Source organism: Protopterus annectens, chromosome 17.part0 (assembly GCF_019279795.1).
Source record: "Protopterus annectens isolate FY-2018-M chromosome 17.part0, PAN1.0, whole genome shotgun sequence".
NCBI lineage: Eukaryota > Metazoa > Chordata > Ceratodontiformes > Protopteridae > Protopterus > Protopterus annectens.
Genome location: NC_056751.1, coordinates 178,836,923 through 178,856,772, shown reverse-complemented (window position 1 = coordinate 178,856,772; position 19,850 = coordinate 178,836,923). Strand labels below are relative to the sequence as shown.

General features: G+C 41.6%; 1 protein-coding gene across 1 annotated transcript in view; it reads left to right on the top strand.

Moving 5' to 3' along the window:
• LOC122791837 (fructose-1,6-bisphosphatase isozyme 2-like) overlaps positions 1-7,330 on the top strand; it is a 181,779-nt gene extending 174,449 nt beyond the window's left edge. The window contains exon 7 of the mRNA XM_044059798.1: positions 6,870-7,330. Coding sequence (XP_043915733.1) covers positions 6,870-7,058 — 189 coding nt within the window. The 3' untranslated portion in view covers positions 7,059-7,330. The remainder of the gene's footprint in view (positions 1-6,869) is intronic.
• The last annotated feature ends 12,520 nt before the right edge of the window (positions 7,331-19,850 follow it).

The following is a 19,850-nucleotide window of genomic DNA, read 5'->3' as shown; positions in this document are numbered from 1 at the left end:
TATACCCCTCATTGGTAAGGGCAGAACATACTTTATCTCACTGGACATCCATATCCCGTCCCCACACCCATCCTGGGTAATCTTGGTGAACTTCCCAAAAGCAAACGTTGCACTCCTCCAAACCACGGTGGTATCCTTCAGAGACCCTGGGTCAGTGGTAAGTATGGCTCAAACTGCTAAATCCTTTACATACACATTCTATGGACACCTAGTGGACCGCATGGATCATTACATCCAAAATAACAACTGGACTCACTCCTCCAATGGCAGTGGACCTGTCTGGTAGACCCCAGCCATTAATACGCTTTACAACAAATGGAGGAAGCTACTACATGATAGAGCACAATCACAGACAGGGAAGGCATCTGTGATCTGTACTAGTAGACTGCTACAATCACTCGGGTATTTATGTCAGGCACGCTTCTAACGGACAATTGCACCAGACACATTGGACACTCACAAGGCCTTCTTCAGTTAATTCAGGTACCTGGCTGGACACTCACTGATATGCTGTGTGTTACTGCATACTGACTAAACATACCCTGAACCCACTGACATTGCCATCATCCTGGCAAACAGGTTCAGTGCAGATGTGTCCCCCCATCCCCCCTAAGGTGGTACTGTCCATACCAACAGAGTGTAAACTCCCAGACATCATGAGTAAACAGGTGAGTGCTGCCCTCCCCACAGCCGATAGCACAACATCAATGGGACCAGACGGTGTCCCGGCCTGTGTCGTACACAGCCTTCATGACAAACGTAACACTCACATTATGTCACTGTTCGATATAAGAGTTACTGCAGGATATGTACCCACGGAATGGCATACAGCGATAGTGGTCCTGCTCCACTGAATACTGCCACAACAGACCACAGACAATATCGGCCTAAAAGGCTAACTAGCCTGTTCTGCAAAGCTATGGAGTGTATTGTAATGGGACTCATGCACATAGACATGGGAAACCTACAGACACTGGGTCCTACACATTACAGCATTGTTGTGGGCAGATCTTGCCTGTTGGACCTGTTCATATTCTTTCAACAGTTACCAGGTCCATCAGTGTTGGGACGGTTGTCCACACAGCCTGTCTGGACCTTGCACAACCCTTCAACACAATACCCCACTCGGCCATTATGCATAGGCTCACCAGCATCAATATCAACACATATCTGACACGATGGATTGCTACCTGGATCAGGGATAGCACCCACATGCTCAGTGTTGCAGGTGCCATGTCTGACTATACACCAGTTACACATGGCATCCCACAAGGCTCAGTCCTGGACCTCTCTTGTTCAGTATATATTTGTGTGATGTACAGGCTATCACAGGAGGGATATGGCTGCCCATGTTCGCAGATGACTGCAAACTGGGTGCCATAATCAGCTCTCCTGCTGGCACATGCACACTCATACAGGGTCTCACAGAGATAGGTTGACTGGTGCCTGAGCCATGGCCCACAGCTACATGCCATTAGTTGCATAGACATCCCCTTTGAGGATGACAAGATGCCCACACATTACCACATAGGTTGTAATCCATTACATACAGTATTAGTTGTTACGGGTTTGGGGACATGACCTGTTCGTACTTTCATCTTTGACAATCCTATTGCCATAGTGGTTAGACAGTACATCTACATAGCCCACCATATCCCACATGGTTTCACATGTTGATCACGTGTGGTCATTGTGCCCCTATACTCTTCACAACCATGCTTGGTTACTATGCCACATTTGGGATGTGCCTTACCTGACACCTGCAGCAACTGTAATGGCCGCAAATGTTACTCATCGAGCAGATGTAGGGACTCACACAGATGCCCTGCACAGTTCTGATACAGTAACTCCAGTTCTACTCAGTCACTTGCCACCTACATGAATGTGTTGTGTGCCTGTAGTTGAAGGCAATATCTGACCCAGACTTACTGGACATGCTCCACCTCAGGATATCCGACTCCCTTGGTGTTACACACTCCGGGGACATATACCTCAGCACTGATGTTAAAAGGACATGCTGGGGGGACAGATTATTATCAGAAAGCCTCCTCTCACTCGGGAGTGTAGTCCCGGCTTTGCATAGGCAGAGCCACCCACTGACCACCTACAGGTGACATCTTGACAAGTGGATGGGTGATTGCATGTTTACCCATGGGATATCTTCTGGGTCCCTGCTAGACAGAGGCACAATATGCTGAACATAAATGGGCTATCTTGTGTGACCTACTATTCACAGACACAGTGTTCTGATTTGACTGGGTTGCAGAAGCCAAACACACTCTGGCTATGCTTGTACATGCCCTAGGGCAGATAGCCTAGTATCAACCTCTGAACCTATGATAATTTTCATGATGCACAATGTTTATTGCTGATACTGTTTGCAGGTTTTTATCATCTTTGCTTTCACACTTTATATGAACCGCTTAGGTATCTGCAGAACATATTTAATTATGGCAGGGTTCCACTATATTATATACATGTCTGTTGTCATATAAGTGTGTGCACAGGGCAGATTTCTGGGTAGTGAGAGGTTCCTGGGTTAACACATGCAACTGCCTGCTATGTGTGGCCCAATGCTGTACTCCAACATGGCCTGTGTGAGCATGCCCAGTTCAGACTGTCAGTGTTCTGTTGCCTGACATTTGTCTCATGTATTCAAGTGTGTGAGCATGCCCAGTGTGACCTTTCAGTATGTTGCTGTCTGAGGTCCACTACATTTGTTGATGTACGTCTACATGTCCAATATTAACATTTGTACTGTGTGTGTTGAAAGTCAGGTTCTATTCTTACTGCAGGACTCACCTTTGTGTCATAACTCAACAGGGATTATGCTGTGCCTGTAGGGTTTCCGTGAAATACTTTGCATAAACTTATCAACATTTCTTCATACAGACTAACCACTGCACTACTGTCATGGTTTAGTGGTTCAGTACTATGACTATAGTGTACAGAATCTTGGGTTCGAGGCCCAGTGCCGCTTATATTTTCATATTGAGCAGACCAGACTGCTTAGGGGCCAGTAGAGCAAATATGAGCATGTTGGCTTTTGTTCAACTATGCCCTACCTAGACCCAGCTTGTCCAACATTGCTCAATATTAACCATCATTGCTGGACATTAGCCAATATTACTCTATATTGACCACATTTGTAGTAGTTGGTGTGTGCGATTTTGTTTAAATTGACTTCATGATGGTAAATGCTGTTTAGCACTGCTATATTGCTTAACACATGGCAATCATGTCCCAGGTGTTGATTCAGGGCTGCCTATGTCGAATGCACATACTACACTCCCTATACATGTTTGAAAGCAGGTAGTGTCAACATAGGCATCCCTTTTACTATATATGCGGGTCAGAGAGAGGTATCATTTCCAGAGTTCCTACTGAGCCAGTGTGTGTGCTATGTGTTGCCTCTTTGCCAAGGCCAAAGCATACTGGGCATGCCTCCTTCTGCTTACTGGGGCAGGCTCAGGTTGTTCCTCCTCCAAGTCACGCTCTGCCTGTGATGGCCTTGGCAATGGTGGGGGGCTGTTTGGCCCAGGCCTATGCTGGTCCTGCTGAAGCTGTTTTCGCAGGATCAGATTATGTAGCATATCACATACCATGACAATTTGGGTACATGTAGTTGGTGAGTATTGCAAGGCTCCACCAGATGTGTCCAGGCACTGGAACCATGACTTGAGCAGCCCAAACACATGCTCGATTACATTTCGTGTTTGTGCGTGTGCCTCATTATGGCATTCCTGTTCAGGTGTGTGTGCATTTCTGATGGGTGTCATCAGCCACGGCTCCAGTGCATAGCCAGCATCCCCCACTAGGTGACCATGTGGGATGTCCCCATTGGCAAATATCTGGTGCAGCTGCGTCAGATGTCAGATATGGAAATCATGGTAGCTTCCGGGGCAGCCAGCACACATATTCAGTATTATGCCCTGGGCATCACACACAACCTGGCAGTTGATGGAGGGGAACCCTTGCGGTTGAAGTAGACCCTACCCCGCTCACCGGCTGGTGCTTTGATGCGTATGTGCATGCAGTCTATTGCACCCACTACCTCAGGGTATTCCGCTATTTGCTGGAAGAGATGCATATTGCTAGCCAATACCTCATGGGAATTGGGGAAATATACATGATCACAGACATGTGCTGACATGGCATCCAGGAACTGGTGCAGTATCCTGAATGCTGATGCCTGTGATATCTCCATCATATCACCAGTTGGTCTCTGGAAGGTACCTGTTGCTAATATTCTTAGGCCAACACATACCTTAGTTTCCACTGGGATGGGTTCCCCACTGTTGGTTCTGTGTGTGAGGTGTGGCTGCACAGCTCCACTATTTGCTGCAAGAGGTCTCTGTCCACTCTATAGCGCTCCACTATCTCCAGCTCATGTAGCCCCTGGTAGGTAACCCTGGGCCTGTACACTCTTCTCTGTCTCCTCACTGTGGGTTGTCCAGCAGCATTTGCATTATCACCACCCTCAGCATGTTGCATATGTCGCCTTATAACAGCAATGGCAGCCCCTAACATTTTTTGTCTCAGTGAAGCCTTTTCAGTTTTCACTTCTATTAGCTTACTGGAGTGTTGCAGTGTCTCTTGAGAGAAACATAATGGACTGTTGTTTGCAGAGTTTTAAGTGCTGGGCTGGGCTGGGCTAGTGTAATTGCCTGGGTAATTGCCTGATTCTGATTGTTTTCACCTGCTAGCTCTGCTAGTACTCCCTGGAAACTTCCCATATTTGGTGTGCTTCGTTTTCCCTTACTGTTTCCTCGGGGGGGGGCACTGTGCACTCAAGTGCAAACACGTGCACAGCAGCTAACATGCATGCACACATGCTTACATGGACTAAAGCTTGTTTATTCTTCTTAAAACGCACGCACACTGGTGCAAATGCGCTTATAACTGTTTACACAGCCTTACATATGCTTACTCAAGCCTACACGCGCACACACACACTTACACGCACGCACACTGTCTTACGCGGGTTTACTGGCACGCACACGCACGCATGCACACTCAGCAAGAAACTTTGGTGTTATCCACGGCATACACCTTCGATTTCTTGACTTTACCTGGCCTACCTGTTGACACACCTCTTTCACTATTATGTAAATGTAAGCTGACACGTCACTCTGCTCCAATGAGCTTCACTCCTTTCATACATACCCCTCTCGTGATGTCACCTATCTTCTACTCTGTTACTCCCCTTATCCTACTCCTACACTCCACTGACTGTGCTCATTTGCTATGTAAACTTGCGATTCACTATCCTAACTCTCATTTGCATAGGATTGCCTACTAATGCTTAGTTACATCTCTTAGACTGAGCTTCCCCCCTTAGCAACCTCTACTCGGTGGCCATGTTGTCTTCAGCCTGCCATTCCCTTGCATTGTAAATTCATTTTAGCTATAAAATCCACATTTGTGGATCTTAATTATTAATTTTCTGCTTTTTAGGGTGCAGCGTGTTTGCGCGGCGTTGCGCTACGGTTAAACCCCGGAGATCGGGATAAAAAAAAGTTATTTTATTTTTAATTTGCATCACTTCCCATTGCCAATGGCCATATTTTTGGCCATTGGCATGCTTCCTCCTGTGAATGCAGGCTTTTTTTCCAGCTGACACGGCTCCGTTTTGCTATTTGCAGAACCATACTTAGTTCTCAACTGAGTACATTTCTGCAAATAACACTGCTCTTACTCGGACAGGTTTGGGTTTCCTGGATCGCAAATTTACCTCATTTGCATGGCTTTCACCTGCAATTGAGGTAATTTGCATATCCCAGCCCTGTCAGTGTAGGACTAGTTTGGAGAGCTCAGTTGCACACCCCTACTGGCTGTTCCTGGATTGCTCGGCGGACATGTTGGCAGCATGGAGTCTTACTCTACTCTAAGACTCCGTGCAAGCCTTCATGAATCCGGCCCATTGTAAAGAAAAAATATAAGTTAAACATTAAAATTTAATAGAAAGAAATAATACTGCAAACATTTACTGCCAGAGACTTTGTATCACTTTTAAGCATATCAAGTATTGAAGGACTGCAGTTACAGTATCTTGGCTCACAAAAACTGATACACTTCATCATGGCTTCAGAACAAACATATTTCAGAAATCAGTGCTTCCTGTTTTTATATTATTTCATTTTATTATGTTCTACACCCTTGCCTATGAATTATATTCATTTTATTTTATTTTTGTTCTACACCCTTGCCTAAGAGTTATGAGCTCATGTAAATGACAAAATAAAATCTTTAAACATTATCAGTATGCAATTTGATGTCATTGTGTGAACAAGGCCAATAATAATATATTTATTTTAATATTGGCTTTAACTGTACTTGTCAAATTTTACACTACCCTGTAGACTGCTTTTCAAGAAATAATACCTTAAAAAATTTCTTATTACATATGGGTTTAGCAGCAAAGTTTCTTTGTCTGGGTTGATGTTTTTCACTGAGGTATAAACATTCACATTTATTTGTTTCCTCATCAAACTTACAAATATTTATCATATGAGATTGCCATTTTCTTTACTGTGATTTATCATTTTAGATTTTTAAAAATGTTTTATATCATGTTGCATTTATCCATTTCTTTAACATGGAAAATAAAGTTTCTTGCATACATTCTGAAATGTTCAATTTTTTCCACTACAAAAGATTTTTTGATAAAAAATAGTTTAGTGTACTACCTAAACAGAATAGCAGTGCTCACACAAGCGGACTGTTTGGTTTGAAGTTAACCCCATTGATTTTAATGGCCTGTTTTTCTTACCTCAAGAACATTGCAGAAAGTGCTACAGAAAACCTGCAGTGATAACACTGGTCTGATTATAATTCTAACAAAATTCACTTTTTAATATTTCACACAGCTTCGTCTTCTATATGAGTGCAACCCTATGGCATTCATAATTGAGCAGGCTGGCGGATTAGCAACCACAGGAACAGAGAATATCCTGGACATACAGCCGGAATCTATTCACCAAAGAGTACCTCTTATTCTTGGGTCACCTGATGATGTACAGGAATATTTGTCCTTTGTAAAGAAACACCAAAAATAACTAACTAAATAAATAAATAAGTAAACAAATAAATAAACAGTGCTTCACTAGAGATTGCTATTTTTCTGTTATTTTTGTAATAATATATTTCCTACTGTAAACTGTTGTACCCACAGGAAGGAGACAGTTGTACATTTGTTAAAGTTATAGCTCAGAAACCAGGATTAAATAAGCAGTTGATCTTTGTACTATTGATGTATAATATGGTGCTGTTAAAAGGCGGTTGTACTTAAATAAAAACTAATAAAGTGGACTGCAGAGATGGCTTGCTATATCTGACTTTAAAATTTCTTCATAACTGATAATAATTTCTAATGTGCATATTAAATATTTTAGTAATAACCTATGACTGGTTGGTGTGATTTGATCATGATAGTGAAGCTCGAGTGATCAAACAAACCCCTCCATGGGTTAATCCTCTGACACCCACACCCTGTCATAGGTTATTGCTAATATACAATGATATTATTTAAGAAAGTAATTGCTTACCTTTTTTAAATAATAGTCAATGTCTTTCCCTCCTAGATACAAGATACAGGGTTTAATTCTAACCTCTATTTTTTGACTAGGCTTGCAATAGTCGGCAGACTATTGGCATAGCATTTACTTATGTATCTAAGAAGTGGAGCAAAGTACATTTTTCCATAAGTAATTGATCCCAGAGCCAGATCATGATCAAATGGAGCTGTAGGCAGGATAACGGATCAGAGACCTACCCACAGCAGACCCCCCCCCCAGCAGCACCCCCCCCAGCAATTCCAGTGTCCCTTTACTTGGCTGTTTCTCCCCTTTTACCATAAATACTTTTCAAACCTGTCAGTATGCATATTATTTTCTTCTTTACATCTACAATGAATAGTGATATTTAAATCTTTTATTTCAAATGTTATAGCACAAACACTGATAGTGATTTTCTAAGCAAAGCAACACAGTTTCACAATGAAAACAGACAATATGAACAGCAAGCTTCCCTGCTCTTGAAACTCACATTCATTGAAACAGCATTGAAGCCCACATTCAAAGAAAATGCATCTGGCCAGTTATGGATTAAGTTTACCTTTGGGCTGTTTTCAAACCATAGATGCCCTTGCATGCATTTTTAGGACCATGCATACATGCATGTGTTCTTTCATGATTGCATTAAGTTATATCCCTTGTATAATACAACACCACTTGTTAGAGTGTGCTTTAAATGTGTAGGTTTGAACATTTTTCCAGTACGCCTTGAAACAAAACTTATTAATGACAAAACTCCCCATTACTCAACATTTCAACCACAAAAGGCCACTCAGACTTCTCTCATTGCAATCCACCAGTATCAGTTAATATACACAATCTCTGCAGAAGTAAAAGTCATCTGAAGAATTCCACATTACAGATCAATAACTAATTAAGAGGTTGCTGCTGGCAAACAACTTTACATTTCAGTGTTTCATGTACAAATTCAGTGCCTGCTGCCCTTGAAGAATACATTTCCCATGTTAACATTTAAAAAAAAATGTTAAGCTGGTAACACTGCAATAGAGAATGGCTGTCAAACCAGCAACAGTTTCATAGTTACTATACATCTCTTCCAAAGGAAGATACACTCAGGAGTGCAGCACCCCCATCCCCCCTTAAAGGGCACCCCAGCAGCACCACTCCATCTACATTGTGTGAGAGTAGAGCCCAGATACTTCTGCACCAAAAGCAAGTACACTACCTGTCATGCTACTAATACTGCTTTCAAACTGTAAAGCACAGACACTGACTGCCATTTGCTAAACAAAACAGTTATACATTGAAAATAGAGTTAGCATGAGCAACAGTAAACTTCTCTTCCCTTCATACTCACCATTCTTTGAAAATGCGGAGAAATTCAAAATTCTTTGAAAATGCACAGAAATTAAAATGCACCAGAACTCATAATTCTTTGAAAATGGACAGAAGCTCAATGGTCCTTGAAAATGCACCAGCTGATAACAGTTTGGCAGTTGGTGTAGAGGATTCAGACTCCAATCTCCTATAATCAATAAACAGGGTTTGAGTCTGAATAAGCTAACCAACCTGCTATCCCTAATTGGGGCATTACTCATATACAGACACCTCTCATTGCTGTGGTGCTGGTTACACCAACTACACTTACTGTTTTGGCGGGCTTGCTCTGGCAGTCAGTCCTGTTCTGCTCCGCGCTGGGTGGCCATCAAATCTTCCACTCTGCAGTGCTGACATGTAATGTTTACATTAGGATGCTCAATGCTCTCCTAGAGGTTTCTGTGGCTTGCTGTTTTTTTCTTACAGAAGTCACTTGAGAGGTCCTAAAGCCCTCCAGTTTTACATATGTGTTTCAGACTATTTGTCTACAAATGGATGTCTTCATACTTTTTATTTATAAATGATTTTATTTCTTATCAGCCCCACAAGCAATCCATCCAACAGCTCTGCTTGCTCAGTAAAAAAGAAAAAAAGTTGTTTTAATCCAGCCCATGCTATGGAACATGTCTTTATCATCTCTCTCATTCCTCCTATATGCTGATGACATTCTAATTACTAGGAGCAGTAAATGTGTAAAACAGATTAATATTTTACTCCAACATGATTAAATTTTACTACAGAACTGGCCTCATGGCAGAAAACCATGCTTAACTTCACATAAACAATCAATTATGCTCCTAAGAACTCCTCAGAAATTCTGTAAAGCCAATCAACTCAAACTTGCGCCAAAGGCCAGTGGCTACTTGTGGTAATTAAGCAAAAATATCTTGGAGTACTGCTAGATCAAAATCTCTCTTTCCAGCCACATATCAAAACTCAAGCCCAAGAGACTTCATCACAATTAAATATAGCACAGAAAATATCAGATTTACTCTATAAAGAAGCTAGACAATCCTTAACACTCAGACCAGAATATGAATCAGTTCAATACAGCTGTATGCTGCATAAAGGAAAACTGTTGTGTTTTAAATGAGGTGATGTTTATAGGCTCCCTAGTAACCTAGTACATTGCAACAGAGGACTATCATCAGCTTGTTTGTAATGTTGTTAGGCTTGATGCTAACTGTTCATGACTAACATATCAAGAGAAATGCTGAATTATGAATGGATGTTCATTTGGTGATGAGTTGAATCAGACAAAACAGCTGGAAAGATCTGGAGAACCCACATTTACATGTAGGGTGTCTTGTGAATGCTCAATGCCTAGCCCATAAGGAACTTTACCAATATGCCAGTGAAGAATGGGGGCATGGAGTCCATGTGGATACCACTCAAAAATCAGTCACTGAAATAGTAGCAAGGATCTGTCACTGAAAGTGATCATGCTTGTCACGGCAGTAACTCTTAGTGTGGTGGACATTAGTGGTAAAGGTAGCCTTACATGCAGTACTAGAGTGTAGGGTATTATTACTGGATTTGACCACTGTGTACCAACAGGCAGCTACAGTAATTACTGAAAGCAAAGACCCAGATGTGGAAGAAAATTAGCAAAGACATGGGGAATAACTTTAATGCGACATCAGAGAGGGTCTGGCAAACCATTCAGAAAAAAATATTATAAAGGTGTTTATATGTACTCATTTATTTACAACATGTATTTTGATGTTCATGGATTTTTTTGATGTAGCACTTTGGGGAAGTAAGCTGATTTATATGAAATAACTTCCGATTTCTTTTTAATTTTTAAGGTATTTTGGTATTAATTGACATGAAACAATTGAAATCATAAGCTGAGGCAGCACTTTTGTTTTTATTTAAGAAAAACAAAGGTGGACTTTTTAAGTTCCATTTGAAGATATCCAAGAAATTTTTTTTCCTTGTTGGTTTTAATATTTGTTTTTTTTTGTCCCAGAGTAGAATTGTGTTAATTTGATTTGGTGTTAAAAACAGACTGAACAGAGACTTCAGCAAAAGAGAAGGGAATGGAATGCAAAACTAAAGACACGTGGGGTGAAACTGAGTACATCCAAGATGGTTGTCATGGCAGCAAATGGAATTCAGAAAATTATACAATTCTGATAGGGGGGGACAGTTGAACATGTTAATGGCTTCAATTATCTGGCAATGTGGTTAAGGAGAAAGTAAGTCTGAATGAAGATGTCAGAGCTAGAATCAGAAGGGCTGTAGCCAACAGATACAGAATGCTAGGGGTTTTGTGTGACAGAAACATGATAAAGAAGCTGAAAAAGTGTATAGCAGTGGTGAAACTGAAGATGCTAGAGATGATGGAAATGAAGTGCTTGAGATGGGTGGTAAGATGCACACCATTGGACAAATAAAGAAATGATGACATCAGTGTAGAAGCCAAAGTAGCTCCAATTGCCGGGAAGTCAAATACAGCACATTGCAGGAGTTTGGGCACAAGTACAGGGAAATGGAAGACAATGTGGTGAAGAAGATTTGGAAAAGACAGGACGTAGAGATGCAAACAAGAATGTCCAGCGAACAGGTGGAAAGACTGTGTGAGAGAATACATATGACAATTAGGAATGAGTTTTGAATCACGAGAGGTGGTGACAGCTGAAGCAACACCCCAACCCCATGTAGAAAATAGGAAAAGAAAAGTTGATGATGATGATGATGATGATGATGATGATGATAATGATGAACTGGATTGCTGCATGGTTGAATTGTAAGAACACAGAGGGTCATGGTGAGGGGACCAATATCAAGAAAACATGATGAGTACCATTGGGTTGGTCTTGGGCCAATACTCCTCACTGTGCTCATTTCAGACAAATTGGAAGTAAGACAGAGAGAAAATTGTCAACCTTCTTCTAATGACGCAGAGTCAGTTGCAGCAGTGGAGGATTAAGAATCTAGGAAAGTATTTGGAAAGGATGACTAGATGGTCAGAAAAGTTTCATTTGGGGTTCAGTCTGTAGACAAATGCAAATTCCTTCAGCAAAAGAAGGAGGAAAGGATTTGAGGACATTGATCAAAGCTGGGCCGGACCACTAAGATTTGAGCAAAAGTGTAATAGCAACAGTAACTAAAATGTTGTGGAGTATCTTCAGGCACTTAGACTCCAGAAGGAACTTCCACTTTACTCAGCCCTGGTATGGCTATACCTTCTGTACTGTTTACAGTTGCATAGACGGGGTATGTAAAGCAGCATCAGGTTGCTGGAAGCTGGTCATACTAAACAGGAAGAACAGACAGAGGAAGAGAGGGAAGAAAATTGTAGGGAACAACTCCTCCTTAGATCTGTGATAATGCAACTTTATAAAGGGAATCATAGACACATCAAATGAACTAGCAGAATGGAGAGTGGATGGTGGAGAGAGAATACTCAGATGCTTTCAGGAGGGCATAGGACAGGTAGAGAAGAAGCTAGGGTGAAGGTAGGGATGTTGGATGCACTTAAATGGCAGACGTGGGAGGGTTATTGTCTCCTCTTGCTTCCAAATAAATGCAATGAAATGTAACACAGCAGACATATGAGCAGCTACTGCTGAGAATGGGTCCATTTCTGAACGTGTGGCCACTATGTTGATTAAACAGTTTAGATGTCACAGTGCTATGTGACAGGGTAATATTCAATAGGAAATGCTGACAAAGTTTGATGCCTTTGTGACATTGTGATAAATGTGCCTTTTAGTGTAATATGGTAGGTACATGCAGTGACTCTGGAGTGGAACAATGGGATGTGATCCTAATTTCATAAAGTGGCAATGAACAGCATGTTCTAGCTACAAAGCAGACGTGTTACCGAACCTTCTTGAGACAGCCTTTGTCAGGGTCTAGAAAGGAGAATTTATTCAATAGCTGATCATCTGATTCAGGAGAAATATGCTGTCCCAACTTGCCTTAGAAAAACAGATGAAGTCTTTGACTGAGTACTGACTGTATGTATTTCTAGGGACCTGGAAAGACATGTAACTGCACACCCCATAATGTATTGTGGTAGCTGCCATAACAGTATGTGGTCTTGAGGCCACTGCTTAGTGACATTTTGCCTGTGCCTGCATTCTCATTCCTAAGTCAAATACATTCAAGCTTAGCACAGGAGTCCATCAATGGTGTGTCTTCTTCTCCAACTACTGATTATTTTCATGGATAGTTTAGCAAAGAGCATCCAGCATAAGGAGGGTATCAAGTCTGTGGATGTGAAGCTTGCATCTTGTTGTAACAGATATTCTTGTAACTTTGGCCTCAGGTGAGTGCTGTCAAAGTCATGCACTGGAGTAGCTCACGGCTGAGTGTGGACAAACTGGGAGAACAGTCAACACCTATGAACCAATGATCATTGCTTCCTCATGTAAACAAAGGGTTGCTCTCTGCAGCTGAGGTGACAGCAACTACCTCAGCTTGAACAGCTCGAGAATCTTATTCATGAATGAGGGTGGAGGAAGCTGGGAGATTCAACAGGGAATGCATTCAGCAATAATAGTACTGTAGGCATCATACAAGGCTGTGATAGTGACCAGGGGGATGCCTGCAGCACTGTAGGCATCATAGTAGGCTGTGATAGCGTCCAGAGAGTTGCCTACAGTACTGTAGGCATCATACTGGGCTTGTGATAGTGACTACAGGATAAAATGTCATTTTGCATCTCTATCTTTACCCATGGTTACAAGCTATGGGTATTGATCAAAAGGATGACACCACAGATACAAGTAATAGAAATAATGTTCCTTTGCAAGGTTACTGGATGCACATTCTGTGATCAGTGAAGAGCTTTGAGTAGAGTTACTGACACCTAGGAAAGATGCCCAGAGTGGACTTGATCAAGAGGTGTAATAGAGAAGCCCATGTAGACAGGGCCCTTGGACAGAGCCAGGGCTTGGTAGAGTTATTATCTCTCTCATCCTGCTTGAGAACACCTACGGATTCCACATGATATGTTGAGGACTATTACTGGTAACAGAGAAATCTGAACTGTGTGCATGGCTCTCCAGAGCATATTCTTTAGAAAATGAATGAATGGATGGGCTTTCAATATAATTTCTTCAGAAGGCCCACTAAATAAATAAAACATTTGTTGCGATTCATATGCTAAATACAACTATGTTAAATCATTCCAAGTCTCCCAAATTTCTATGCAAATCATTTTGCAACACAGATACAAGATTTGCTTTTATTCATGACATATTACTAGTTAAACCCTCACAAATTTAAAAACTACCTCCACAGTTCATGTTTATATTAACAAATATGGAGAAGGGGTATTCAGAAACAATTAGTATACAACATTACAAAACATGGCACAGTGTGAAGTGGCATAGTTGTGCATGTAGCACAACTGCATTGCTAGAGAAATACGTAGCATTCATAATATATAAATGAGGGCATAATGACATGCAAATGAATGTCAACATGCTACCGAGAGTCATTATGCATACAAATGATGAAATCAAACATGGCAGAGCAAATCAAAACATATAAGTTTACCACAAAGAACTATGACTATTATCCTTTCCGAGCACTGTGTAAGTTATGATGTTAAGAGTAATGGCAGCATGTAGTAACAGCTTCTTTCAGATTCAGTGTCAAAGATGTTGCATGTCGTTACCCTCAGTGCCACAGGTACAGCAGTCAGCAGCTTACATACCATTGCCTCCATGACCAAGACATTGCCAACTGCTACTGTGTAGACAGAAACACCATATAAGAGCAAGTATGCATATGCCAACTACACATGGAACTAAGAGCAGTAAATGGACTGCCTATCCAGTGGACACAAAGGTTTATATAGAATAAAACCATTCTTGGTACATAGACATTTGAGCAACTGACACAGGAACATTATGAGTTTTACAGGCATCAGAACGTACAGTTGTGTACACTTACCATAAATGTAGATGTTTGAGTGTACCCTGCAAATCAAACAACAGTTCCTTGGCATGATACTGCAGCATGTGGAGTAGCATATATTGTTTTCATGTACAGCAGATGAGAACACCACCCTTACATGGACTTTCTATGAACTAATAAAGGCCCCACTGCTCCACATGGCATCTGGTATATTAACTATAAGAGCTTTCACTCCATCAGCTGCCAAGAGATGTGCAATGCACAATACATTATATACAATGTGTCCATGCACTACACAGGCAGTTCCCATGATTCCCACATCTGGTGCTTGTGCACTGTTGACCAGTGTTTCATGTGCAATGACTTTCCTTTGGATGTTCTAGTTGGAAGGTGCATACATTGCTACAGAGTCCTGGATGTGTGGCTCCCATGGACTAGGCAGCAGATTGCTCATGATGGTCCTGCAGATGATGCAGGATATTCTTTGGAAGCATGGCTGATGACCTTCATCCCAAACATTCAGACCATGTGCTGCACTGTTGCACACACAGAACATCCTCAAAGTATGTTCTGACTCCTGAAGGCTTGCTTCTGCCGCTTGGAAACATTTGTGGCACACTACAGTATGCACTTAAGACTTACAGTAAGTGTTTTTTAGTCTGCACAGTGCTTCACAATATGGTAGTTTGCAGGTAGATACAACCTAGAATCATCACAGTACTGTCTGGCAGCCCTGTGGAAACAGTGGAAGAGGAGTTGGGGGGAAGTCATTAGAGGAAATATCTGCAATAGTATCCTATACAAGGCAGAAGTGGGTGTGATATGCTATAGCACTGGTAAAAGGTACTGCTTATTTTGCAATAATATGACATGACAAGGGCAACACAAAATAAAACTGATGTGTACATTAACACACCCAGGCTATTGGATACATACATTAACTTGCCAGTCTGTGCATCAGATATCACCTTATCCACACATGCCAGAGGCCTGGACAGAGCAGAGTCACCATCATTTGCACAGATGGTGTGCACCACAATGACAGTCAACAACAATGGCATCTGACTGTAGCAGCTCACAGGTGGGTTTCAGGTTGGGGTGAAAGAATCAGATCCTTCAGTGTCAGGATGGTACTTTCATGTCATAAATATTTGCCTAGAGTACCATGTAGCCTTGATCTGTTAGAGTTGACTGTATTATGCATAAGGAATGGTGTAAAATTTTGGGAACATATACAGAAACCATGCTGTGGTTCCCATATAGGCAGGCAATAAATGGATGGCATCCATGACTCTGAACATGACAACAGCTAGACGTTGCACTCAACAGACCAATAGGACATAGGATTATGTGGAACTGCGCGATGGTACAGTGCTCATCTGGACCCTTGCATGACCTTGGTGAGCATTTGCCATTATCTTCAAGGATGCACAAGTAAGTGAGAATTAGGTCAATATTGCGCTTAGCAAGTTTATTGCCTCCAGATCCCTATAAGCCATGTCACTCTGATTTTGGTGCAGGTCATCCCACATTCCTTACAGCAGTTGCACTTCCTCATGCAGGCTATGCAGCATACTCACAATCTATTTCATTGTTTGTGCAATGGTTGCTTGTTCCTGAATCACTAACTTGCACATCCACTGTTTGATGCCAAGGGAATAATTTGAAGTCTTGGTGATAATGTCCACCTGCACATCTCTCCCCTATGGTGGGTGAGCACACCTCAGAGGCTGTGCAGCCAACAGACGTCATTTGTGGTGGTGTCTTCTTTGTAGCTACACAGGTCATGCCAGGCATTCAGTCTGAACTGCAATTGTCATCTTGTATGCCTGAACTGCTATTGTCATCTTGTATGAGGGGGATGTGTGGTGTGTGTGTGTGTGTGTGTGTGTGTGTGTGTGTGTGTGTGTGTGTGTGTGTGTGTGTCCACCTGTAGAGCTGGATCCTCAACCAGTGTAACCTAAAAAGGCATAAAGATAATATACATGTGGCAGAGCTAGAAAATATGAATTTCTGCCTTCAACATGCTGCTCACATAATGGTATATGAGAATTATGTGACTATTACATAGCACATACATTTCTTGTGAAGTAGAGTGCCACATTTGCAACCCCAATGTATCTGGAAAAGAGATATGCATATGTGTTCTGTTGAATAACTCATTCACACATGTGGATATCCTGTGCCTTAGTCTTGTAATGCAGTATTATATCAGGGACCCCACAATGCACACTGATGTTTTATACCACAACCTGCCATACCTGGTACCCTGTTTAGTTTACACTTGTCAAGGATACATATGTTGTGTTTGTGTGTGTGTGTGTGTGTGTGTGTGTGTGTGTGTGTGTGTGTGTATTTTATATATATATATATATATATATATATATATATATATGTGTGTGTGTGTGTGTGTGTGTGTGTGTTTATGTGTGTATGCATATAGATGCAGACATGCGTGTGTTTCCGAGTGTATATGTGTATGCATGAGTCTGTATGCATGTATATGTGAGAGAAAGTGTGTATGTGTTTGTGTATGTGTGTGTATTTGTGCATGTATATGTGTGTGTGTGGGTGCGTGAGAGTGTGTATGTATGTGTCTTTGTGTGTGTGCGCATGAGTGTATGTTCATGTACGTGTGTGTGTGTGTGTGCTTGCACTAGTACATCTCTCTCTGCTGTGCTGAATTTTCCAACCATTGCTATTCTCTCAGACTCATGAGATGTACACAGCTGTGGGTTATACATGCAGATCAGTTTGCATGTATGCATGGCTGTGCTTGGCAGACCCCTATGTCTCAGGACTGTCCATCTGCCTCCATTTGTGGAACACATTCCTGTCACCTAATATGCTGTCATGATTCACAACTTGTGCTGTACTATGAGTAGTGACAGACATGTTACCACTGCCCACCTTCTTGCACATTTGTGTTGATGAAGTGATGTGGCGTATGTCAGGACATCTCATTTTCCATGTAAAATGTCTTGAATTCTGTATGCATATACTAAAGTGTAGCTCCCCCATGGCTGGATGGCAGGCTGTCATTTCATTGTGCTCTGTTCCTTTTCAGGTGGAATTGCTTAAACAACATTGAAGTGCAGCCTGTTATGCCCTCGTTTTCTGGTCCCTGTCAGTGCCATCCACTCCCACATCAGGCCAGTAATTTGTCTGTCTTTGGGCTATGTAACTCACTTGTACCACTATTCAATATCTGTTTTTGCTGCTCCCTTGTATTCATATATGCACCTTGCAGCCCTGTGGTACATAACTATCTACAGTATCAATTGTCATTTATGCAATGTCGTAGAAAGTATTATCTACTGAATCACTATTTTTAAGTTTCTCATCATAACATAATCTCCAGCAATATGGTGGCTACACATTTTTTATTGTAATGGGCTTCATGGCATGCTGATTATAATAATGAGATCAGTTAGCATGATTTTGTTAGAATTGCTGTCTTAACACTCTGCATTATCTCACACAAACAGCACTACCATGTGAGTTCCCGCCCTTTCCAGGTTTAGAAGATAGCATGCTTTACACAGACAGTGAGAAATTCATAGTGATGCCTATTTGTGCTAGTTAAACTTTCTATCTGGCACCCTTGCTGTCCAATGATGCACCTGTCCTTTGGACGAGGCATTAAACTGAGGCCCCATCTGCCTGAGTTGATAGTAGATCAAATGAAGGTAAAAGATCCCATGCACTTAGCAAAAGAAGTAGGCGAAGTTCCCTAATGGCCTATCCAAATTTCCCCAGTGCTACTAACCTGGTCAACAAAGTATAAAACAAAACAGATAAAAATAAAAATAAATAAATATCCCATTTTTCTATAATGTGTGGCAGTATGCACAGAGATACCAGTTTTCTCCTTGTTCTGACCTCTTGAATGGTCATGACCTCTTCAGGCACTTAGTTCATCAGTGCTCCTGCCTACTGTAGCTAGGTGACTAAAACCTTTCTCTATCTGCTGCATTGTGAATGACTAATTGTTAAGATTTGTGTAACCGCTATAATTACATATCTGCCTCTGTGAATGACTAGTTGTATCTGCACTACAAGGATTATTGTACTGTATATTTGCTGTCTACATATAGGTATTGGCAATTGTTTAATTATTATACCCACTCTAAATCTTGCTTTGTGCTAACTCCTGTTTCTTTAACTACCTTGTCTCTCTTGTCTCCTTAAGTACCCTACTTTACCCGTGCTTCCAGCACTAACCTGTCAGAAACTAAAGGAAACCCTACAACTACCTGCGATGCACCTCACAGACCAACTGCCTTACAATTCCTATATCAAGGATACAGGAAAAGTATGTGTACTAAATAATTCCTGCCTGAATTGTCTTTCAACTAGTGTACCACTGCTACAGGTGGTGAGTTACATCTTGAGCTCGGGCAGCCAGCAGCTTCCAGCAGAGTACCCCCCATTCTATACATAAATCTCTCCCTCTCCCATCCTCTCTGAATCCCTCTCTGACTAAATTTTCCACCTTTCCCTGGATTACTCCTTCTAACTCCATCTTACATCTGCCTGCACTTTTAGGCCTGTCCACTAGGTGACACCCTTACCCAGCTTTTTCCCCTTTTCATCCTCATATTACATAGCCTCTTACCCTATTTCTCCTATTGTACCTGCATTGCTATTCCTGTTCTCCCACCTTACTTTTTTTTTACTACTACTTAGTCTATTACTACCTTTCTTAGGATCACTTCTCACTGGCCTTTACTACATCTGACTTTTAAAACTTATCTTCACAAATCAGTCCTGCTGATTGTTTCCTCTACAACTGCTCCACTCTCTGTTTCTACCCGCTCCCTACCCCCAATTCCCACCCACCTCCAGGGGTCCTACTCTTATACTTTCTAACCACACCTCTTCCTCTTCCCGTTACCCACTTCACATTTCCCATTGGCCAACTTCTATTACATCTCCCATCTCTAACCACTCCCCTTCTTACTCACCACTCCCTCCTATCTTCCATCCCCACATATATACAACAAAAAACTATTCATTCACAATGGCTTATTCAACTATCCCTCTTCAAATCCTGTTCTA